At 37.7% G+C, this 26,016-nt stretch overlaps 1 protein-coding gene across 4 annotated transcripts in view; it reads left to right on the top strand.

The window, feature by feature from the left end:
- Nucleotides 1-238: 238 nt before the first annotated feature.
- Nucleotides 239-26,016, top strand: part of gapvd1 (GTPase activating protein and VPS9 domains 1) — a 63,698-nt gene continuing 37,920 nt past the window's right edge. For all 4 annotated transcript variants that reach the window (XM_035536127.1, XM_035536126.1, XM_035536125.1 and 1 more), the window contains exons 1-7: nucleotides 239-401; nucleotides 15,362-15,583; nucleotides 16,562-16,829; nucleotides 16,976-17,551; nucleotides 18,244-18,330; nucleotides 18,584-18,718; nucleotides 25,410-25,602. In XM_035536127.1, the coding sequence (XP_035392020.1) occupies nucleotides 15,399-15,583; nucleotides 16,562-16,829; nucleotides 16,976-17,551; nucleotides 18,244-18,330; nucleotides 18,584-18,718; nucleotides 25,410-25,602 (1,444 nt within the window). In that variant the 5' untranslated portion in view covers nucleotides 239-401; nucleotides 15,362-15,398. The remainder of the gene's footprint in view (nucleotides 402-15,361; nucleotides 15,584-16,561; nucleotides 16,830-16,975; nucleotides 17,552-18,243; nucleotides 18,331-18,583; nucleotides 18,719-25,409; nucleotides 25,603-26,016) is intronic.

Raw genomic sequence — 26,016 nt, 5'->3', positions numbered from 1 at the left:
GTGACTTAAGCGCCACTTGCTGGTGAATACAAGATATTTTACAGTCCTCATTAGCATTATATTCGTTTTATTGTAATATTGTAAAAATCAAACATCACGGTGATAATTCAATACTAAATGGTTGGCGCTTGGATACGTGCAAACAAGTGATTATTGTTCATGAATTTCAGTAGCTCGTCAGACAGGACCTATTTACGGTACATGTATGCGGATACAATAAGTCCCTGGGTGATGACATTTGGCGATGTGAGGTTCTACAAGTTTGCTAGCGGTACGTTTCTCTTCTTAGGTCTGTAAACAGGATCTGGTGTCATCTTGGAACACGAAACGGGTTGTTCCTTATTGTTAAACCATAACGAACACAACTCATCTGATCACACGTCATAAACGGTCAATTTCTGGTAAGTTAATATTATCGCGCTGGTTTTCTGTTCAGGTCTGGTGGTCGTCAGGCATGTTGATGTGCTAATCCCGGTGTGCTAGCTACTTAGCTAGGTTATACTGCAAATACGTCGAGCATATGCAACGTTATTTGACAAGTTTCTGTAAGGTGTAGCTAGCTCGCTATCTAAACATAGATAGGTAAGCTAGATAGATGTGTAGCTAAGTTTTTAATTGGTAGATTTTAGTTGGACAGTTTTGCTTTATTTTTCCTATTTGACCCCATTATGTCCGTTAAATTAGCTAGTGCATTTAAATTAGCCCTCTGGCAGTAGCTAGCTAGCTAAAGTAGCTAACGTTAGCTATCGAGTTTTTTTGTCTATTAATCTGTTAGCTAACGCTAATAATCACTTCATAGTTAGAACATTGCTGTCAGTCATTGATGGCTATGTAACCATTATAATTTCATGGGTAATGCACAAAATAAGTCAAGGCCGTAACATCAAAAAGTGGATAACGTTAGTGCTTCCATCTTACAGCTCACAGCTCTAGCTAGCTATCTAGTTAGGTTATGTTTATTGCTTATCTGAAAACGTTCATCATTTCTCGTTAAGATACCTAACGCTAATAGCTAAATTGTGGTAACTCTACTATAAAAAGTAACTATCTAGCTATAATTGTTAAACGGATTGCAGGCTGGCACTCCAGTAGCTAGCCTGTCAGTGTTTTAATTGTAGCTAATCTAGATAATGTCATATTAGCTTTAATTTTTTTTATAGCTTTTACACTTCTCTGGCTAAACATTTAAGCATCTGTCTTTACACTAGCTAACGCCAGCTAACTAGCTAAACCGTCTTTGTATTTGTTAGAATGATGGGTTTTGGTTAGCTAGCTAAGATAGGTTACGTTAGTTGCAGTGTTTTCTTTTGCTTCTGTATCACACATTGTTCAGCGTCTGTCAAATATGTTCCTGTCCGTGTACTTATTTAGCTAGCTAGCTAACCTACAAGTGTAGAGAATTGCTATTGTATGCTGTTTTAGAAAAATAGGCCTAATATAATTACTTGTAGGGCTAGGGTGCGGGCTACTCTTCCTCGCTAACTATTTGGTTAAGCAGGAAGTGTTGAATACGTCTCACCGAATTGTCATATCCAAAATACAACTACTTAACGTTAACCTACTTGTGTCGCATCAGGCTAACCGGAATAACGCTACATGATTGACAGACAGTCAAAAGTTATAGGTTTTTATAGCCAAAAATATAAGCCTATTGCTAGTCGTCCTGTAAGATGTTTTAATAGACTCAGCCTGCGGAAGGACCTGCTTTAGTAAGGATTTGTGAAGGACAGGAGTCTGAACACACGTCGACACATGCTAGCAATGATTGCAATATCTTAGATGTGTTCTTTTTCCTGTTTATTACTCCATTTTGTATTCTTACTCATTCTATTGGAATTTTCCAATTCATCACTTGCCTCTTGGTCTGATGTTACAGTCTGAAGTGTTATAGGCCACTAGTAATATGGAGAGGTATTTGGTATGATAAAATGTCACTATTGGAGAGGGAAGCAGTATGTTGTGTGTGTGCGTATTTTAATTTTTTTTGGTTTTGTTTTGTTTGTATCACATGAGCATGGACCTGTGTATGATGGCTGATGGTTTACTGAGGATGGAAAGGTCAAGTAGGCTTCGCTTCTGATAGTCAGGAGTTAGGAAGTGTGATGGCCAAGAGGATGTGGCTTTGTGTGTCGTTTCACATACACATACCGGGGAAGTGGGGTGTTAACAGAGTAGATAGTTCTTGTAACCAGCAAATTGAGTAGATATTTGTTTGATTTCAAGTAGTCTTTTTATGAACATTTTGAACATACTCCACAGAGTCATAGTCTGTGTGTGTAACAGCAAATTTATGAGTCATGTACTGGTGGTATGAGGTGAGAGAAAATAAATGTTCACATAGGAGTGTGGGTGTGTAAATTCCATGCTGTAGGCATATTGTTCTTGCTAAAAACATGAATAATAGTGATACAATAGCCAAAGTACATTAAGTTGTCACGAGTGGTCCATCACTGTTTACCCATCAGCCTCTCTGTATCCTCAGTAGTAGAATTTATTTTAACTATTTTGGAAAGCCAGTGGTGTTACAAAAGGGACTGAGGAACTGTGGTTGTAAAACTGCAATTTGTTGACATGCTGGATTTTATTGATGGCTACCAAAATTCCTAATTTTGACTAGGACAGTCTAATTTTGACTGTTGACAGACTTAAGATCGTGTATTGCAGAAACACTACAAGAAAAACTGGAATCTTAACTAGTGTCATGGCTCCTAATGTCTTTTGTATTAGAGATAACCATTTTCCAAAAAAGCTCCCACCCACACAGGGCATTTAAAATTTGTTGGTGCAAAAACTATAAATGGTACTTAAATTTAGCTAAGAGTCATGTATTTCTGTGTACAAAACAGGAGAGGGAGTTTGGTCTCCCTTTGGCATGTGGCAGCACAAAATTATAGCTACGTCATCCATAAGTGGCACGTATTGGCAAGTGCCACTTCACAGAAGTCTCTCCAATTAATTGTGGCACCTGCTTTTCAGAAATTACACCTGCCCGTGTCTGACATTGGGTATATGGTGCCACTCCTGAGAAGAAGATGCAGATGGCATTCAGATTGCTGGTGCCACTCGTGGTGGTTGGTGGCTGAAGCTGTTTAGCTCCACATGCCGATGCTGATGTTTCACCAGAATTCCCTCCCAAGTTCTTATGTTTTAACTACTAATGGTTACAGCCTAACAATAATAGTTCAGTTAATGAAACCAGCACAAGCCTCCTTTTCTTGTGGATTTAATTATGCTAATGGTGTTAATGACGTGAACATGCATAGATAAGGGATCCTTTTTAATAATTCATTCACTTTAATTTACTGTGCTCTTCTTACCTGTCTACAACTATAGCCTATGTCCTTGATCAAAGTCTGCTATAATATAAATTTGAGCAAGTGTTACCATCACATAGCATTCTGCTAAAGTCAGAGCTAATAACTTAATTACCAATTAGAACTGTGCACCGAGCAGAACAAACAATTAACTGTCAAAAGTTATAAACTAAATTTCCATAAATCCCTAAAGTTGCAGTTGGTAAGTCTTGATTGCCAATAGTGCCGTTATGGCTAATATACTTGAGTGGCTGATGCGCAGATTCACTCAAAGTAGTTGCTTTTGCATACCTGTTAGAGGCAAGCACTATTTCTAAATGGCAGATGCCTTGCTGCAAAGCTGTATACATCAGATGGTTAACTAGTAGATACAACATCACTCCATTGGGGTGCTTGTCGGAAGATCTGCCTACTACATGTTAAAAGCATTGTGGTACAAAAACGCAACCTGCTTTTCTTTATATGAAAAAACAACAACCAGAGTTGTATCTTTTTACTTTTCTGTTTTATGGAAATAACTAGAGCTGAAATGCAGCAGTTATGTTTTTTCATGTTTCATGAGAGGATTCACGGGCATTTTCTCCAACCGAAAAGGTAAAAGTTTACGGTATGTTATATCTTGTAAACTCGTGAGTCATTTAGAATCCAGAGTTTCCCATTTGTAAATTTCATGGAACTCTCCCCCCCACCCCACCCCCAAGAGTCATGCAGTACGGCCTGCAGTGTGCGGGGGGGGGGGGTTTCAATTGTTTGTAGCCACACCCCTGTGATGGCATGCACCTGTATGGGGTTTATCGTTAATTGTTTGTCAGTCTATTTAAACCCCTGTCAGTGCCTACCTCACTGTTGTTCATTATTTGTTAGCATCTGAAGTAAAACGTTTGTATCTAGGTTTGTGAAGCCATTGTGTTTGTTTGACTAGCCTATGTTAATCGTTAGCGTTAAGTATGTTTATGTTCTCTATTAATGTTACGTGTGAGTGCCACCATTGTCCTATATGCACAAAGTCGAGGGAGTCTGTGCGTCCTGCTCCGCGCCCTGTGGTACTCGGGCCAACATTACAGTAAATACTAAAATGTCTAACATAAGCTTGACAAACTGTATTTCAACATAGAAACGGTAGCAAACACTCAAATTATTTTACTTGATCAAAAAGAGCAGGCTTCAAAATGATCAAAGCAGGCTAAAATGAGTTAATATTCATTGTGATTTTTTTTTTTCTTGGCTCATGAATAAATGTTTTTTGCTGTAAAACCTCATGAATGGCTGCGTGCTTGCCACTCCATTCCAAATGTTGGAACTGACTAATATAATTTCACAACAATAAAATTACAATAATACAAAGTTACAAGAAAAGATTTGTACCTTTTTTTCCCCCTAACCCTAGTGCTATATCCTGAAAGCTATCATTAAAGTAGTTGCTCTATAATAAAAATGTTTTTGACTGTTCTCTTAAAAATTGTAGCAAAATGAGGCTGTATTAGCAAGGCTGTAGTGACCAGGCTAATGACCACCTGCTTGCAAAGATGTTTAGTGATTGGTTAATCACACTGGACTGTGCTGAAATTAAAGGTGTTATATTTTTCATACTATGAAATTTTCTGGTATTTGACAAAAACCGTCTAGCCAATGGAGAAAATTAACGGGACATTTTTTGGTGAAAACTATTTACAAAAATCTTTTTGTATATCATTGTATGTCAATTTTTCAGAAAATGATTTAAGAACAATTGAAAAATTATTTAATCAGTTTCCTGGGAGGATATAAAGTTTCATGTTCTTTGCCAATAACTACAATTTTGCCACTAATAAAATAGTATTGTCATGTGTAGGGCATACAGACTTATTGGGTTGACAATAACTATAATCAGGGCATGCAGTAATTTATAACATTAAGAATGGCATGTAATGCATATCACATTAAGAATAGCTAAATAAGCGCACATGACATAAAACATGCCAAATTCGATGATTGGTTTGTATTAAATTATGCCAGGTCATGGCAAGAGGTCTAGCTAAACTCACCAAATAACCTAAGGCTGTAATATGATTTGGACTTGGACTGCTGATTTCATGAAACATTTGTATGTATTTAAAAGAGCATAGCCAGTAAACAACTTTGTGGAAAAATACCAGCTTTTAACCTATTTCATTCTTTCTTGAGATATGTGTAAGTCACAGTGTTCAAGGCAGTGGTTTTTAAACTTGGTTGAGAGGTTGTGGAAAAAGTACATAATCTTGTATTTTTGATAACATATTTTTCAAGAATGCTATCTTAAATTTGCTTATATTGTGTTTATTATATAGTTATAAAGTGAAACAAAGCGGCACTGAGGAATGGTGTACATGCTGAAAAATTTAAATAGTACAGTTGGGCGCAGCTAAATTTGTTAACTTTATGTAGTGTGCCATATTACATTCTGGGTTTTAAATGAAACATTTTCAGGAATGCAAAAACAAATAAGTAAATAAAAAAAGTAATTTCAAATTACTTCATGTATGCATGATATTTTATGTGATCTTTTTTATTTTTCACCTGTATTTCAGTTGCTGTGCAGAACATCCATTTGTGAAAGGAAGAGATGTTCAACATTATTTTGTCAAAGCTGGTGTAATGGTGCCAAGTGTTTCTTGATCACAAAATTATATAGTTCACTGGTTATAGGTATGGCAAACACGAAATAGTTTGGTTTACAAACATAAAAATATAAACTAGATAAAACTACTTTGCCTTTTGCTTTCTCCAACCATTACAGTAAATTCAGTGGGCCTCAGCATTTGTGTGAAAGCAGAGTTTTTTTTGAAAATGGTAGCTAGATTTTCACGAACACAGAGCAGTTTTGTACAAAAGGTGATTCCGTAGTAGTGTATTTGATTAATTAAGTCACTCAAAATGCAACTGTATGTAATGTAACTTACTCGACATTTTTGGATTTATGCAGTAGGCATTAGAGTAAATGGACTAAAGTTCAGTGTCTCTGCCAGTAAACATGAGATATCGTTCCCGTACAATTCAACAATCTCACATGGCTAGCTTGAAACTACTTTTCAAGATAACCTACTTCTAAATAGCAGTGGCATGACTCTCGAATCATGCTCAAGCACCCTGCTGTGTGAACCTCTACTGTCTGTAGTTACTGGGTTAGGCATGCTGCAGACTGTTCGAACTCTGGCTAGGCTCAGTATCTGCTTTTGAGTGAACGTATTTGTCGTCTTCACTAGAACACGCACTCGACCTTATTGCTATGAAAATTCTAGATTCTGGTATCTTATTCATAGCCTCTCTGTCGTTTGTTAATGATTCCAGAAAGCACACAAAAATACTTCAAAAAAGTCACTTTTGGCTTCATGTTATCTTCTCGCCCTTCTATGGTAGAAGGATGAGGTAATACAATATCACCTTGCTTTAACATTGTTTTAGTATGCTGACACATTTTTGTTGGCGAGCCTACTATAGAATCTGATTTTGACTTGATGGATGTGCATTTTATGTGCAAGGAATCATGGGGCGGGGGAATATAGTTGTTATAGTTATATGGCTCAAAAGATACTCTGATGCTAAAAATCAATTCTTTCCAATCAAGTTGGATACAGTGGTAGCTGGATACAGTGATATTACTTGCTGCGCTTCTCTCCTCTTTCATGGACTCCTCCAGCTGTAGTCAGGCAGTACCCATTCATGTGTTTTTGGAAGTGGCTTTCAAAGAATGGCTGAAGGTAGGGCATGGGATTTGTTTTGGCTAAATATTTTCAAAAAGTACCTTGTTGCCTTCTACACAATTACCTACTCCAGCAGTAAGGGCTACTGATGTATCACAGTAGTGTTATGGCTGCTGTGAGTTTCAACCAGGTTGATTAATGAGAGATTATCGACTCAGGGAATAGAGAGTAGATGCTGGTTCTCTTTCAGTAAAGTAATTGCTGTTTTATTGAGAGATTAATTCAATGTGTTATCATATTTAATTTCATGTGTAATTTATTACCAGACTTATCTGTTAACTGTTTAATGCTTCTTGGACTGTAACTGCAGTGGTTAATCATTGGCTGTGTAGAAGAAAAAGCCCCTTAAGATGATTCTGAGGCAGGTAGCATGTAGGGGAGTGCCTCTTGCAGTCTCCCTTACACTCTAACTTGGGTAACAGAGTGAGGTGTTTTATCTCAATCCTTCTTTGTGGAACTATGAAGGAAGTTTCACTATCCTCTGTATCAGCTCATCAGACTAAAACGTGCCTATCTCCAACCTCTCTCTCTTTATTCTCGTGTTAGCAGAATGTCCTTGGTCTGTATAAAAATACCTCACTCTGATAGTGATCTCTGGAAGCAGGCAATCCAATCTCATAAATGTATAATCTAGCAAAAGAGTGTCTAACACAGAACAACAGTTAGTGAAACAAATAATAACAAATGCAGCAGAAACGCCTTCAAGCTCTAGTTGAAGTTAGGTCTCCCATACAGTCTCTGGTGGTCCTCTTATAACCAGCAACTTCCACATAGACGTCGCAGAGTGAGTGACGTCACCAGAAGGTACAGGAAATGCACAAAGTGCGGGAGACCAGAGCAGGTACTGAAGCAGAACAGGGAACACAGCACACACCCCTGAACTACACACACATAAGCAGAGAGTGAGGTGTAACACTTCTCACATTCTTAGATCTTCTGGCAGTCACTTGCTCACTATACCTCATACTAGGCATACTATGTGATGGTTTTGTTTCATTAATTTAGAAAGCATAAGACACAGGGAAGCAACAAACAAAATAGATCTAAATTAAATCTTCTGTTATACATTAAAGAATGAGGACCAAAATATTCATAAACAATTGGACCTCTTTAGCGTTCTTCATTCATATGTATAAGATGTCTGTAGATGTCTGTCTGTCAGGGTGGTGGATGTTATTACTAAGGCATGGCTCCCAGCTGCCATTTAGTTACTCTCATTCCAGGTTCAAGTCTATCTCATCAAGGGTTTTCCCTAGTAAAATGAAGTACTTCAACTTGCAAAGATGAGCAAGATGAGGTTTTTTTCTTCTAAAAATATTCATTGTGGATACAAATATCATGCACCATTAATTTGGGCAGCTAGTCCATATCAATTTCTTTTCCTTCAAATTCGTGATTTGACACAATGTGTCCACTTGTTTGTTCACAGTTGTTAAAAACAATTTTGGGTGTTTCTGCAATTTAATAACATCCTCATTCAGTGGGACAACATTGGCTTTGTTTCATTTTTCTCTCTGCCTTCTGCCCTGCCTCAGTGACATCATCTATTAAACTCTGACCAACAACAATCTCGCACTCTTTTTAAGGTGTATCCAATTTTACAAACAAGAGAGGGAGTATCGTAGCTATTTTTTGATGCATTAAATCCACTCTCTTCTTTTGCTGCTTTTATGGAAAACATAAATCTTGATGGCACACAAGCATTAACTAGTCATTGTACAGCAGGGTCGAGCTTCTTTACAACCAGCATAAACCTTCCCAATTCGATCATTTTCTGATTTGTGTAGCCTGTGACTTGTCCTATCCATGGAATTCAAACATCATTTCACCATATTTAAAAATTAAGTGTCTTACTGCACCTGGAAGGAAACCTCGTCTTTATACACATTATGTATTATGTTTTTACATACTTCTTGTACACCAGAGATAGTTAGGCATGATTCATTGCATTCACTATAGATGTTCACTGCATTCCAGTTCATCCTCATCAGCTGCATTCCTCAACATGTATAACACTAACAGTTTTAATATAATAAGCAGATAACACCAGCAGGGTTTTCAGAATAATTATCTTAAAAAGGAGCAGCAGCCTTAAAAATGCGGCTCTGAATGGTGGTTTAAAAATCACAACTAACTAAATTTTCAACATTAAAAATCTAATCAACTCAATTGTTTTATTTTCCATTTACCTGCATCTAGATGTAATGAATTGTCGTGGTTTTTTTTAAAGCATCTTAAACACCAAAGGTTTCATACCTCCTCCTCTTTTTTCCTCTCTATCACATTAACCAGGCACATATCAGTCACCACCTTAATTGTTCATATACAGTCAAGTTTTTCTGTGGCATGTTTAAAAGAAAGGAACACACCTAGCAAGCACATTTTAGATTAAAAAAATTGAAAAAATAGTATGTTTTAACATTAATATAATCTTAAGGAATATGAACTGTTAAATATAAAGACTTGAATCAAAAAGGTTAAAAACAAATCTATGAATCGGCAATGTAATGCCGTAAATGAACACTCTTGGATTTTTTTGGGGCTAATTGCTAGAAATCCATTTTATTCAACAATTTCAAATATTAGACATTTAACAGACTTGTGCAAAGATCTGGGAAGCAGATAGAACACCATCTATAAGACTGCATTTTTCAATGCAAAAAGCATGGCTTTTGGAATTTCCCACATTTGACAGTGACATTAGTTATTCAGTTTTTACTGTCTACCTTAGTAGAAGCTAGCTAAATAGCGTGATGCTATTTGAAGGCATGCAATAAAACTGCAAAAAACAAACAATGTTTTCTAGCTAAATAATTAGCTTCTAACTAGTTATGTGAGCAGTTTGTTAATTAGGTAAATTAACATTTTTAATTGGTATAACAAAATATTACAGTAACTACCTCGATCTCAGTGTGTCGATTTAGACTTCCCTGGTTGTTATCATGTGCATATTTTTGCTCGAGGCAGTTCTTTATAACGCGTATATATTTTAAATTGCTTTATTAAGTTTCACGACCTTATTGTGCAGGCTTGTAGTGCACCACTTTCAGGTGCAACACATAAGTAACTTTTCAGGTTATTTATGTAAAATATCAACATTGGTGCATTTTTTTCCCCCCATTAAATTATTATACCATTTGTTATACAATTATTATACCATTTGTTTTACAAGATTAAAGAATGACTGCCTTATATAATGCATTAAACAATTCTGTATGTTTCTTACCTGCATAAGGTGAATTGTCTTTTTTCTCTTGTTTTTCCACATTCTTTTTGTTGACATATTGGAAATGTCTCTTTCACACTTGTCGTGATTGTTGCTTTATGCCTTGCATTTGTTTTTAAAGTTTAAAAATCCTCTTTTTAAAAAAAATATAATTTAATTTTTTTTTTTACTGTTCACTGGAAAATACCCACTATGTGTGCAATGACTAAGTTATTGTATTGGTATTGTTCCACTTAAAGTATCGTGGTTTTTAAAAAAATAAGGAAGTTCTCTTGATGATGATTATTTTATAACCCAACACAGCTTTGACTCCTATTTAACCAGATACGTTTATGCAGTGTTAATTTGGGTTCAGCTGGACTTTATTACCAGACTTATGTTAACTGTTTAATGCATCTGGATCTATAACTGCAGTGGTTAGTCTTTGGCTTTGTGGAAGAAAAAAACCCTTCAGAGAAGATGAATCAAAACTGTACCTTTTGTTGTAGTGTGGTAAACGACTGGTCAGTATGCCTTTTACAATAAAAGCCTAAACAATACACAAACCTAAATAATACACAACTGTTGCCAGTGATGTGCAGTCAGGCCATTCTAACCCTAAGGAAACATATTTTGTAAATTAAAAACAAAAGTCTAGTTGTATACGCTACTTTACATATTTGTATGCATTTCTATCAGAGTGTGGAACTAATCAATACTGCTCAATTAAATGGTTACAATCGTTGGGTTAGGTAGTCGTTGCTGTGTACATGCGTACTTGCCCCTCCTGGTGATGTCATATGAATAGTTTGGTAATGTACGTCTATTAGCAAAATGACAGGCAATCTGACCAATTAAATTTGATTTTATATCTTATATCTTACATATCTTTTTATCTTATTGCCTGGCCTTTCTCAGTGTTCTGAAGAACATTGCGATTGGAGCACTGCCATAATGCTATTGGATTGGCAGAAATGTTGACTACATGTCGGGTAAATCCAAACGTGTCCTGCCTGAAACTTCACATATGTTTGGTGAGAGTGAGGTGTCTGAATGGGAGCAAACAGTATGTAGACCCATACTGCTTTGTGAGTAATTTGAACATGTTTGGAATATGTGAGCCTAAATCCCATTTTACACCAGAAGTGGTCTGGTGAGCATGAGTTCCATGTACTCTGCCATGCTTGCTGTTTCACACCGGACGTATCTCACCACTCTCATTTGCGTGTGTAGGGATACAATAGAAAAATATTCCCACAATGACATTGAATAGATAGTAAAATATGTTAACAAATTTGTGACTGTGCTTTTCCCACATTATTTAAGGGGTTTTGCTAGTTTCCCTTCAAAAAATTTAAATTCTGATGAAAAGAAAAAAAAAAAAAAGGTAGCCTAGACCTTTTATTGATGTTGAGTTCCTATCTGAGAATTTCTATCTAGGCTAACTATTGTCTGTTTTGATTATAGTCTTAGATTACTTAATTTTGTACTGTTCCTGGGCAGAAACTGTTGACTTGCCATGCAACAAGAAGCAAAAATGGACTCAGCCTATTTTAGCATGTTCCATGAATATTACCACTGCAGTGCCTTGTGTCGCTGGTATAAAGATTACATTGAGTAACATGGGAGCATATCACTATCGACATGGTGTGTGTGGTGTAAAATGGGCTGTGCACCCATGGCACTATGCAGACAAGCCTATTGAAAGCAGTAGCCTAAATTATTTGCAAAAATAATAACTTAATGTTTTAAGTTTAATACACAAGTTGCACACAATTTCTGGTCTTTTTTTTTTTGTTTGTGAAAAATAGACAGCTACTAATGCACTTCTTCCAAAGATTCCTCCACTTGGCTTAGGCTAAATGTTCCATTTCCTTGGACACATGAAGTGCATTTTCAAGAGCCAATCAGTCAGAACCATTTGACAGACCAGACTACTTGTTATTGCAGGTTGGTGCATGAATACGTTTCATACAAAATAAAATAAACACATTAAGGCTTGTATAGCTTCATTTTGCTGACATTTTTCTTGTATAATTGTTCAAGTATTAATGTCTAATGTAAATGTTTACTGGGGATGCATTGGCAGTTCTATGCATTTGGTAGGTGTAGACTTTATATTATGATTGTAACCTCTATCTAGGCTGTATCTTTTGCACCCATACACTGAAAAGACATGATCAACCCTGATGTCAACACCATTTTAGTGATGCACACTACATGTTTAAATAAATATTCTCAGGCTCTTGTCTGAGTTACCTGCTGTAGTACTGTCTGAAATAATCTGCTTCAGGTTTTTATGGGGGGAAATGAAAAGGGGAATTGCACTAGTTCCCAAATTCTAGAAAGTGAGACTTACTTTCTTACTTTCTGTATACTGTAAGTTCCAGAAAATGAAATACAAAGTTGTAAAATACTGCTGCTCAGGGGTTAGGTGTCTAAAGCAACATCATTAAGTCATAAGTGTGCAGAGATTTGCTTTACTTTTGTTTGACAAGTTGAGCAAATTAAGTTTATATATATATATATATATATATATATATATATATATATATATATATATATATATATATATACACACAATTGTATGTGAGCTAACTTACTCCAGTCCCGTTTACGATTATGCCTACTGCATAGATCCAAAAATGTAAAATTTGATGTGTTACAGGTTAGATTACTTTGGAAAATAACATCTGTCCCAAAGAATAAAAAAAGTTCAAAAGAGATTCAAAAGTCAATGCAGAACATCATGGAGACATGAGGACACTGCATCATTCACTGAACTATTCCATTTCCAAATACTTCAAATTGGATAAATACTACTGTACCAGTCGTTCAGACACCTTCATTCAGAATCCCAAGATATGAAAAACATGCGCAACAATAATTGACAAATTCTAAAAGGGTTGGGTTAATAGAGCTAATAAGGAGAATAAAGGAAAGAGGGGTGAAACAAAAAGAGAAAGGAAACCTCTGGGAATGGTCAACTGGGTAATCTACTTATTTAACCAACAAGACCAACAAGGGAAACTTATTAATCAAACATAATTTGTGATGCCTGCATAATTGAAATCCGTATACTGCTGAGAGAATGAGAGAGAGCATCCATCTAACTTCAGATCACTGGGTTGGCATGCTAGGAGGTAAGGTCAGTCCTTCCTCCAAGTGCTGCAAAGGCACTTTCCTTGAAATTGTCTGATGGCTCTGAGAGAGAGAGGGAGTCTGCTGTTCCTTGAAGTCATTCTGGTGATGAAGGCCGATGAAGGTGAAGAGACCAGGGTTCTTAGACCAAGGGATTGGATCTTTTGGAACTGTCATGTATTGGGAGTCTGCTATAGTCTTCGTGGGCAGATCTTTCCAAAGCTGTGTGATACAGCATCCTGTGTGATGCAGCAAGCTCTTTCACCGCTTCTGGTGAAAATTGAGCTTTATGTAGAATTGACCAGAACCGTTGGAATACTGGCTTGCTCTTGTACTTATTTGCTTTCCATCCTTATTTTCTTATGTCCACATAGCACTCATATTGTTTTCTTTGTTGACTAAAGCCGGTTGCCAAGACTGTGAACTTGCTGTTCCTCTAGGAGACCTCTTAATGATCAGTGCATTATGAAAGCCTATGTGGGTTAAAAGAAAGTGCAATCAGGAAAATGCATTTGACTTGAATAGTATCAATAGTTTAGGGAATGAGTATTATACCATTACAAAATGTTCAGTATCGGTTTATTGATATGTTTGAGCCTGTGGACCCAATCTGGCATAATCAAATAAATCAATTGATAACATAAAATATTTTTAAAATACAGTCCATCTATCCACATAGCATTTCTTAGGACTAATATTAGTACTCTTTGGTCCATTCTAAATCAGATATAGATTAGTATTTCTGTAGACCTCATGCCTTTACAGTGTCTATGGGGATTGGGCACAGCTGGACACCTGTGTGGTGTTTGTTTGTTTGTTTGTTTGTTTGTTTGTTTTTGTTTTTACATTGCATAGAATAAAATTAAGTGCAGTATACACATAGAAGCTTAATTTCCAGAATAAGAAAATAAATCAATTTAACTAATAATCCGCCCTAATTATTTTTTTTTAGAAATCAAAATTGATCATCATGTCAGAGCCTATACAAAGACCTGAGATTTGTCCAAAAAGGGTACCTGAGTTAAATTGTACTTTCATGTGAATTATTAATATGTTTTAAATTGGATAACTTCTTCCTTATTAAAATATAAACACATGAAGCAGGTCAGCATTGATGATATCTTTATGCCTAGCTTGGATGTGTGTTAAGAATTATATGCAGAATTATGTCCAAAAGGCTTAATTAACAAATATCAGGTTTAATGCAAAGGAACTCTGTAGTTTTAGTGTTACCTGAGTAATGAAGGCTTCCTTATCAGATTTGAGCTAAACCAGCTAAATTATAGAAAACTATATGCTGATGAGGATCTACCCACAAAATAACCATAAAAGCAGTGTTCTTGGCTTGTATGTTTTTATCTGTCTTCTGAAAATATATATCTGAAATATAATGAACACTCAGATAGTGATTTCAGGATTTGATTGCTTGCATTTTGAACATCTGAGTTCCTAGCCATAACTGTTATCCTCAGTTTACTCTGAAACAAGGATTAAATCTGATATCTAACTGAAGGTTAGAGTAGAAAAAAAGCAAAAACAGTAACAACTCCCCCCCCCCCCCCCCCAAAAAAAATGTTGCATCAAAGTGGAAGTATTAATTGGTTGTGATATTTTATGTTCTAAAATATTATACTTCATTTAACCATCTCCCAGAGTGACCATTTCTGAAGTCATGTCTCCCCCACCCCGTTTCCTAAATACACACAAAATGCGGTATGCCATTGTGTGTAAAGCTCTTTCTTTTGAGGGATACAATATTTTGTTTTTAGAGGAAATTCTAATTGCTAATCAGCATTTTCTTTTTGTAAAAACTTTTAAAAGAGTATAGAGAGTGAGTCACCTGTCAGATAAGCATGGAAGGAAAATCTTTCAGTCGGTTTGTATTGCTTCAGGTCTGTCTGCTATATCCATTTTTTTGTATTAGCAGTGGAATTCTAGTATGATGGTAATATTGCATTTGGATTTTCTACCATCTTCTCCAGCAGTGCAACACCTCCCATCCTGTGACTAAGCTGAAAGATGGTGAAGCCAGACATTCACACTCTGGCCCACCACCTGAAGCAAGAGAGGCTTTATGTGGCTTCAGAGAAACAGCTTATCCAGCGGCTCAATGGCGAAGTACTGAAGACAGCAGAGAGGCTGTATCGTGCAGCCTGGATAGCTAAGCAGCAGAGGATTAACCTTGACCGCTTAATCCTCACCAGGTAACTCTACCTCACCAAACTGGAAAATGTAGTAACTCAAAATATATTTTGCCGTGTCATTGGAAAGTTTAAAATTTGCTTTAATGTCTGGCGTCTGACTGTAACAGTTGATTTATTATGCAAGAATATAGATGGGCAATTACTATGAGTTAGGAGCTAAAGATTCATCAGGTGACTTCAATTCATGACTGTGCTGCTATGAAATCCTCCCTTTGAATTATTACTATGTGTAATGATAGGTTTCAAGAGCAAAGGTTTTAAAGCCTTTTTAACGTTGCTTCCACAATCCAGTGTTCAGGGTACGGTGTAACAGAATATCCATAGCTCATCAGTGTTTAAACAGAAAATAAAGCACAGTACCACATAATGGGACCACAATAGAATACCAGAAAACAGGCAAAATCAACACTGAACCAGGCAGACAGCAAAACAAATACTTCTTAGTTTTGGCAGGGAATAGAGGGGTATAAATATACAGTAGATGAAGGTAAGTACAATCACATGGAGACAATGACCATAATGGATAGGATCATAGGTAACAAGGGGGGTAAACCAAGGCTGGGCTAAGAAGTAAACAAGAACACATGGCAAGAGTGACAGACAAAATAACCAGAACCAGAAAAGAAGGGACAGGATAGAATTGAGACACTATGCTACTTTTTTTGGGAAAATACCTTTTTTCATTTACATTTTTAACATTTTGGATATTAATTTGGCCCCTCTTTGTGACCATCATTCAAAGTTCTGCCTATTATTGCTTCATTAATTTTGCAAAGATACAACAAAAGTGTTATTGCCCCATGAGTCCAGTAGTGTATTACAACCCACGCATTTGTAAAGCATTCTTTGTTGTTGTTTAAATAAACTACACAGACGATAAAATTCCACTTGCGTGGTTTTTCATAATCGACTTTCTTGATTTAATTAACTAATTACTGCAGGCCTGCTGTGATGGTTTGAATTCTGTCTTTCCTTCAGTGCGGAGGCCTCCCCAGCTGAGTGCTGCCAGCATGCTAAGGTGTTAGAGGACACACAGTTTGTGGATGGCTATAAGACACTGGGCTTTCAGGAAACTGTCTTTGGGGAGTTCCTTGGGCGACTAAGGGAGAATCCACGCCTGGTGGCCTCCTGTCTGGTGGCTGGCGAGAAGCTTAACCAGGAACATACACAAGGAGTTATTTACACTGTTTTCACCTCACTCTATGGGAACTGTATCATGCAAGAGGATGAGAGCTACCTGCTACAGGTATATACAGAGAAAAAACCCATGCCACTTTGATTTTACTTGGTGTGCTACTACATTTATTTAAAAAAAAGAATGTAGCTGTTTGATATTTTATTGTATCCTATGGTTATTTCTGAGCCTCATTTTTTTTTCTTTCTTTTACCTAGGTCCTGCGTTATTTAGTAGAATTTGAGCTTAAGGAGAGCGACAACCCTCGCCGTCTGCTTCGTCGGGGCACATGTGCTTTTAGCATCCTTTTCAAGCTCTTCTCTGAGGGCCTCTACTCTGCCAAGCTCTTTCTCACTGCCACCTTACATGAGCCCATTATGCAGCTGCTGGTGGAGGATGAAGACCACCTGGAGATTGACCCAGCAAAGCTGATTGAGCGTTTTACATCGACTCAACAGGAGCGCCTCTTTGGGGAAAAGGGTTCTGATGCTTATCGCCGAAAAGTGCAGGCAGCTGTGGAAGCCAATGAGGCCAAGCTGGTAGCCCTGGTGAACTCCTTTATTGGCTACCTGAAACAGAATACTTACTGCTTCCCTCAGAGCTTGCGCTGGATTGTATCTCAGATGTATAAGACCCTGGCACGGGTGGAGGGTCTGGAAGTAGGAGAGGTGAAGACCATGTGCACAGACCTGCTGCTGACCTGTTTCATCTGTCCTGCCATTGTCAACCCAGAACAGTATGGAATCATCTCAGATGCTCCCATCAATGAAGTAGCTCGCTTTAATCTCATGCAGGTACGGTCGATCATGCTAATGTGTCACACTTGTTTGCCGTGATTCACTCACTTTGTTCTTACTGTCTGAAATACATTTTTCTCTGCTGTCTTAAAAAGCAGGTGTGTTTGTTAGCAACCAGTGTATGCTTACTTACAGTGAAAAACTAACTTATTTTTAGAGAAACCAAGTTCTTGTGATTTAATACTAGCTTTGGACTCTAAGTCTGAAAAACTATGGCTGAACGGTTTTTGGCAATTTTAAGACAAATGCCAGCTTCACTCATATTCACTTCACTCACATATTCACTATTCCGATGTATTCATTCTTGCATCCCTATTAGCTTGATTCTGGCCATAAAAGCTTTATTTACCTGTTCTCCTATACATATGACTTTTGTTTCTATGCTCAAGTTGATATGTTTAATTGGAAACCAAGTTCAGAATCACATCATATGTTAATGAAAATAAGGAATAATATTTCTTCACTGCATAAGCCTTATATTAGGATTCTTAAATGTAATTTTGCAGTCTTAGCTGGTGGTAGCATACAGAAGGTAATTATTTCATTTTATGTGACATTAGAAACTTTCATTTAAAATGGCCAGAAAATGTTTGCTTTTTAGGTTTGCATGGGATGAGTTGAATAAATCCAGAATATTTTTAGCTCATATTCTTTGAAATGTTCATTCAGATTGTTACATGATGTTTAAGGTGGGGCAGTTATTACAACAGTTGGCCATGGCTGATGCAGATGAAGGAGATCCTCGACGAAAAAGCAGTTTATCTAAATTCGATAAAGTAAGAATAAATTCATATATATATGTAGGTATGTGTGTGTGTGTGTGTGTGTGTGTGTGTGTGTGTGTGTGTGTGTATATATATATGTGTATGTGTGTGTATATATAATATAAAATTTGTGTATGTGTGTGAAGCCATATAGTCTGTAGTTCTGTTTTTTAAAACAGGGAAATATGTCATTTTAGTAGTTTCCTACTAATCTCTTTCATATCCTATGCTGTGTATCCAACTGTACTTATGATTTTCCCCTCAGAGTTGTGTTGCTGCCTTTTTGGATGTTGTGATTGGTGGAAGAGCTGTCGAGACCCCTCCCATGTCATCAGTGAATCTTTTAGAAGGCCTCACACGAACTGTGGTTTATATCACACATAACCAGCTCCTGACTGTGGTATGTTATAAAGTGACAGCTAAATGCAGAAGGGTGTAGATGGAGTGTGCAACACTTTTAGGCCACCATTAGAGTTGCCTTTTAAAACATTCTTCTGGTATAAGTTCAGATTTTGTCATAGAAAATTCAGTTACCATCAAAACAACTGCGTGACATGTTTAAATGGTATACGGAGTGTTAGTAAAGTTCTTTTAATTGTGTGCTGACTTCTTTGCATAAAACAGAGTTTTTGTTTTGGTTCAGTTCCTTCATAACAAACGCAAAATACGCAAGCCTTTGGTTAACTGAAAATGCACGCTACTGACGTAAAAGTGTTCCTGAATAGAGCATTAGACCCCCCTTTTCTATTTTATATTGAGTTCTATTGGCCATTGCAGCGCCATTGTCTTGGAGTGACAGCAATTCTTACCTAAGGGGGAAGGGGGCGGGAGGGTAACTATCATTTACTTCTAGGCGTTTACAAGAGTTTCCAGGGCAAGCTGCATGATTGGCAGCAGTTTAATTAAATAGAGGAGGCTTAGATGAAAACATACACCCATCATTTGCCTTATTTAGTCAACCCTTTAATGTTTAAAGGTCTGCGTACTGTGTACTGTCAGTGCTTCAATGTTGTTAGCAGATAGCATAGCGCATCGGTTTGACACTGTTTGGCAAAACTTGTACAACCATAAGAATGATTTGATGATTTTGCCAATACTTTTGGACATCATGGAAAGGAAGAAGCTTATTTTAGCTGAAGTCTGTGGAGTTGTTTGGGTGTTGCTAGCATGGACTAGCTTGGCTGCTAGCATGGACTAGCTTCGATATTTGCATAGCAAATCACTGGATGTTTCCATTCACTGCTGGAAAAATTCATAATCCTGCTACAAATCGTAAGTATACTATTTTTCTACAGTATTACAGCATTTACAGTATTTTCCCCAACATTTACAGTATTAGCTACGGTATTTTCCCCTAATGATGGTAACAATGATGCTGTGAAGCCAATATTGTTGTGGAACTTACTAGAGTAACTTACTGTGATGTTTTAGCAAAAACAAACATACAAACTTGATATATAGTAATTAATGACTTTGTTTGCATTTGGAGAGGTTTTTGGACCCTTTGGAGACGTCTAGGACACCTAGTGGAAAACATTGTGTAGCTAGTTAGTCATTTCATGTATATGCTCAAAACTGGTCAATTTATTACACAAGACCCTGATGAATCAGAAAATGCACAGTATGAGTGAAAAAGCAATCTCCAGCATCAATAGACACACACACCAAAAAAATCAAAGGTGTTTTATGTTTTTTTAAACATTTTCTTCTGTATTAGGTGAGCTCAAATGGAACTTAAATAGACAAATAAGCCTGGATGTGAATGGATGTCTAATCCCAAGTGTCTACGTCAGTTTGAATCCTGAATGATCATTGTGCTATGTGTACAATTTCAGATACCTAGTGTTAAAGTGAACAAGTATAACTCATTCAAAAATGAGCTTAAAACTGCTGAGGCATAAATATGGACATAAAAAAAACTATTTTCAAAACAAGATGGCATTTACAGGCAAAAGTTAGTATTTAGTGTGACCTCCCATGGTGCTAAGCGTATCTTGAACTTTTGGGGAGACTGGCCTAAAGTTTTCTGAAGTAATCTTCTGTTACCATTCCATTCAGGTTCTATTCAGTTTAGGTTTAAGAGAGACAGGTTCCTGCTATTGCTCAAGTGTAAGACGAGGTCACACGAAATACTTGCCACTGTAGCCTGTTGGATGCACTTTTTAAAATTATTTTTTCTGTTTTTCAATATTGCATACAAATTTCCATTATACCATTGCTAAAACAACAAATATAATGGTGGTCAAAGAATTTTGCACACTACTGTATACAAATGTGTATTAAACATATAATAAAGTGCAGAAAATATTCTATTAGTTTACAGTCTAAATATGAACAGTGTTTTCAGTATATAATAGGTTCTGCTTTGTTTACAGTATACAGTATAATGTGTATTGGTAAATATATACATTATATGGATTAATCCAGTGTCTACAGTATGTGCAGTAATGTTTATTGCTCAAGTGAAGAATTTAGCAGAGTGATGGCTGTTGGAAAGAAGCTGGACCTGAGCCAGCTGGTTCTGGTATGGATGCTCCTGGATCTCCTCATGGAAGGCTGGAGGTTATACAGTGAGGAGTCCCTGATGATGCTGCATGCTCTGCTTACACAGTGCTGGTGGCTGAGGTCTCTGATGGCAGGGTGATCCGTGCCAATTATATGATAAACTTGGATGATGATGTTGGATCATAAGCGCACAGTCAAGGGTGAACAGGGAGAAGATCAGAGGTCTCCGCTCAGCCCTGCAGCACTCTGGTGTTCAGAGTAAGGCTAGAGTTAGTCAGAAAGTCCAAGAGCCAGTTATGCATAGAGGTGCTGATTCAGATTACTGAGCTTGGCGACCAGCCTGGTAGAGATGACCGGCGGACCTAAAGTCGGTGCTGAAGTTAATGAACCACATCCGCGTTTAGATGTTCCCTTTTTTCAGGTGGTTGAGGGCAGAATGAAAAACCATGTGAATGTCGGTGTGTTCGAAGGGTATGCAAACTGGTGGGGATCCATTCATGATAGAAGCACCTCTTTCATGTGACTGGGAACCAGATTCTCCAAGCACTTGATCACAATGGGGGTCAGTGCAACAGGGTAAAGGTTGTTCAGGAATGATGCAACAAGAGGCTTTGGCACTGGTATGATGGTGGTTGTTTTCCAGCATGTGGGAACATTAGCCTGTGCCAGTGACAGGTTGAAAATGTGAGTGAAGCCCTATGCTGTGAAACAACCTGCGCTGAGGATACATCCAGAGATGCCTAAGAATATAACGCTTATCCGTTCAGGAAAGTGTGAGGAGATTGCATCATGAGGAAGCTCACCCCATATGGTATACTGTCCATTGTTGTGGTCAGAATGAACATGGAAACAATTAAGCTCATCCAGGAAAGAGGCGCTGCTGGATTCGGAGTGGATTGGAGGTGATGATCTGTAATTGTCTAGATACTCTTGCAGGGGGTGGAGATGTGGAAGTGAACCATGACAGACAATTTAAAGGTGTGTCTGACCTTTCTGTCTTGGATAAACTGTAGGCCTCAGTGTTAGCAGATCTCAAAGCAGCATTGTGTGCCTTCAGCAGTAGGTGAACCTTATCAATCATCCAGGGTTTCTGATAAGGAAAGTTTTTCACAAGCTTGATTATTGTGATGCTGTCAGTACATGAGTTGTTATAGTCCCTGAAGCTGAGGTGTATGTATCCAAGTCTGTAGTGGCTTGTGAGTAGAATGTACTCCAATCAGTGTTATGAAAGATGCTGTAGGGAAGAGATGACCCCTTATGTACATGGTCCTTGTTGATGTTTTCACACATTTGCTGAGTGGTATATAGTAGGATGATCAGATGAGAGGTAATCAGGTAGGGGAAGGGAACAGCCTTCTATACCTTTGCAATGTTTGTATAAACATTGCAGAGGTATAGATCTAATGATGATCTAAAGTGTTGTCTCCTCTGGTAGGGGAGTGGACATTTTAATGGACTTTTGGCAGCACAGTCAGCTAATTGGAGTGATTTAAAGTCTGCTGCAATAATAAAAACTCAATTTGAGTATGCAGTTTATTGCTTGCTGATTACAGTATTCAGCTTTTTCCATAGCTAGCTCTTCACTCGGCTCTTCCATTAGCATAAGGTGAGATGTATGCTGCGGTGACAGTAACTGAAAACTCTTCCTAAATAAATGTATTTATTTGTATTTAATCATCAAATACTCCAGATTGGCAAAACACTGCCCCTTCCTCTTACCAGAGTCATCTGCCACTCTGAACACACTGCTCCCATTCACCTTTGCCATGCTGCTGTGGATGTTGCTGTTGACCTACATCTACATCAGAGTCACGATGTCGATGTAGCCATAACTTAGTCTGTAGTCCACCTCACTTTCCCCACCTTTGTTTATGGTCTTAATGCTGATGCCAACTGCTGTCAGCTTCATGTGCAGGTTCAGCAGTCATTGCCATTCTGGAAATGTCCCAAGGGAGTTGCAGATCATTAAATAAAGTATTTATGCAATATCAAGCAAGATCTTCCAGCTATATTAGATGCCTGCCAGGCAGTTTGATGAAGAAAATGAAACCCAATGGAGGAATAAAAAGTGAAATGCTGGCCCTTGTGTTGTGTGTGTGGTCTGCCATCTTAGTGTGTATAATTCCTGTAGACATTGTGTACCTAAAACAGGTGAGCCTTGATCTCACATATGAGCGTGTAAATGATACTAACTGTAATACTAACCATAGTAATAGCAAGGAATAAATAAATGTTTGACATGGATTGTACAGGATAAGGATATGTACAGGATATACAGGATAAGATGTCTCATATCCTGTGCCAAACCATTAGTGATTCAGTTATAACCCTGTCCTCTAAATTCATAAGACACTAACCTTGAAAACCTACAAGCTCTTCACAGGGGTTATCAGGTAGGCACCTCTCCATCAGCATTTCACTGAAATAAGCGCACCTCTAGAAGGCTCAACAGTGTCTGGCATCCCAGACCCACCTCCTCCAAGCTCACTTTTAAACCAACCCCAAAACCTCTTGAGACATAAACCCACATTTGCCTCGCTGGTGACTACGGCTGTACCCAGTCCCACTGACACAGTAAAGTGTGCTTGCCACCATTTTCATATGGGCTTGTTGAACTATGCACTACACCAACACCATACGCTGAATTTATCTCCCCATGTTTACCCACTGTGCTGCCATCATGCAGCCAATCACTTCCTATCACTTAAAATCCATATTGTCCTGCCCAGCAACTAAGGCCATACCGAGCCCCATGATCACTGCTAATGCATACTCAGTGCCACTATTTAGATATAGGTTTTACATGCAAATATTCTGCAAAACAGTAAATTCATATTAGCTTCCCTGGTGACTAAGGCCATACCCAGCCTAACTGGCACTGTTGATGCATGCTCAGTGCCACCAGTTCCATCTGGATCAACCAATTTCTACATGACAATCACATGACACAACAGTCTGCCTAGTCGTTCATGCACCTGTATTTCCCCAACTAATCTGTGCTCTCCTCATCCACAGTCACTGGGTAGCCCTTCAGATTCCTTAAGAGCTACCCTTTGCTTACACCCGCTAAAACCAAATTCCACAAGCAAGGATGTGGCAGATGTAGCTACAAATCCCCTATCTCTACTGGCCTTATATATGCCCATGTTCTCTCACCTCAGCTACCAAGTGTGCATATTTCAGTTTCTTTCCTTAAAATACCTTTAATCCTATCTTCTTACTTTAAGATTGCAACAGCATATCTGGGCTCAGCATTGTTAAAGCATTGCACTATGGGAGCTGTAGTTTGTTTGTTTATCTATTTATTCATTTAACCTACATCCACTACCAATTTCCAATCTCATGCTTCAACCCTTCTACCAATATTTATAGTCTGCACTCACTCTCCAATAAACTTCCCATTCATACTCTTCATATCACTACTGGGCAAAGAGTTAGGCAAAATGTGCAACTCTAAAATATGGTTCAGTGTCCCAAACCCTGCACATCATTTTGAACAGTTGGAAAGACATAAGATGCTCCAAGCAAAAATGTAAAGTGACTCATATCCATTGACTACAACTGTCTCCAGGTGATCTGCCACTTCTTAAAATTTTCCCAAGGAAGCCCTGTTTTCCCTGTGAAGCTGCTGTGTGCTTCCTCTTCCTGTCCATGAGAAAGGTTGGGAGAGCTTTGAGAGTTGTTATGAAGCACTGTCATGTCATTAAGATCAGAACAAAGCTATTTAGCAGATTTCCAGATATACGTAGTTGTTTTTTATATAATTTATGAAGTGTTTTGAAGCTCTAATTACAGCAAGCAAATCAAATTTTTTGTTAAGTTTAAAACATCTCATTGACATTTGTTTTGACTGTTCATACTCTTTAAAAGCTTGCATAAGGTGATATGAAGATGGAGAGATATTCACTTGTGTATCTAAGAGACAGTTGAATTTGATAAATATATCAACTGTGTGGCCAGGGATTTTTTCAGCCCTACTGGTGCATGTCTACCATTGCAGTAGGCTACTTTTCAAAACAGCTTTTGCTTCATAGGCTGCTCTGCTAGTGACTGATGAAGCACAAAGTCAGTTTTGATAAAGCTATCTGGAATGAGCAAGCAGCATCAGCTTTGAGATTGCACAGAGTAAACCTGCAAGCATTTTTATTTTTAATTGCTTATCTATCTTAAAACGACTTATGGATTTTATTTGATTTGATTTTGGCAACTATTAAAAACAAGGATTTTCTCAATGCATTTCCATATTTAAATAAAGGAATGAACACATGAATGAATTAGGTCTGCCCCGCTTTGTAAGGGGAGAACACTGAAAAGTTAACATTATTAATCTTTTATTTGTTCACAAAACTATGCCCACAAGACCAAGATTAACCAACTTAATTAGCGAGCATTTAAATTTCCCTAAATTTAGATTATTCTGTGGCTTTAAAAAATGAATCTGGTAAACATGGAGTATGGCAAATATTTGAGTTCTTAGTGAATTCTTCAGTGACAGATTTTGGCAGTCATCAAAATCATTTCATGGAGCAAATTATTTGAAATACTTTCTCTTTATATTTTTCAAACTGAATGTTTGTTGTGTTCAGGTGGACTTTGTGCGAAGTGTGACTGCAGGTGACCAACTCAGAGAGGAAGACCACCTAGCACTGGAGACTCTGCTAGCCAATGTACCTCAGTCCCGCACAGTCAAGAGCAACAGCTTGGAACTCACACCTTCCAACACGCCCCAGCTTTCCCCAGCTACTACACCTGCTAATAAGAAAAACAGACTACCCATAGGTACTTGCACCACACTTTACTTAGGCTAGTTTGCTTGTTCATCTCCAGTGTTTAAAACTAACCACTAATTCATAACAGATATCTATATCAACCAAACAGTACACAAGGTTTCCAGTAAAAACAATGATTTGGACAGCAGTCCATCAGCTGCTGTGCAAGTAAAGTGCAAGTAAAGTCACTTTCTGTCTGTTTGTTTCTGTGTGTACAAAGTAATGAGCCATTTGCACTCTCTGCTAGTCTGTTAATAGTATCAAAGAAAGACATGATTAGCAGTAGTACTACTGATAAGTGATCATGCAGGTATAATGATTGTATATAGAAATGTACAGCTTTACATTGCTTCTGATGGAGTGGATTTTTTGGGGGGCTTTTGTTGACTAGATAAAATCACATACCTTTTCCCTGTCCTTAGTG

The sequence above is a fragment of the Electrophorus electricus genome, chromosome 18 (assembly GCF_013358815.1).
Source record: "Electrophorus electricus isolate fEleEle1 chromosome 18, fEleEle1.pri, whole genome shotgun sequence".
NCBI lineage: Eukaryota > Metazoa > Chordata > Actinopteri > Gymnotiformes > Gymnotidae > Electrophorus > Electrophorus electricus.
The sequence above is the reverse complement of the archived record's forward strand: the minus strand, read 5'-3'. Positions and strand labels throughout refer to the sequence as shown.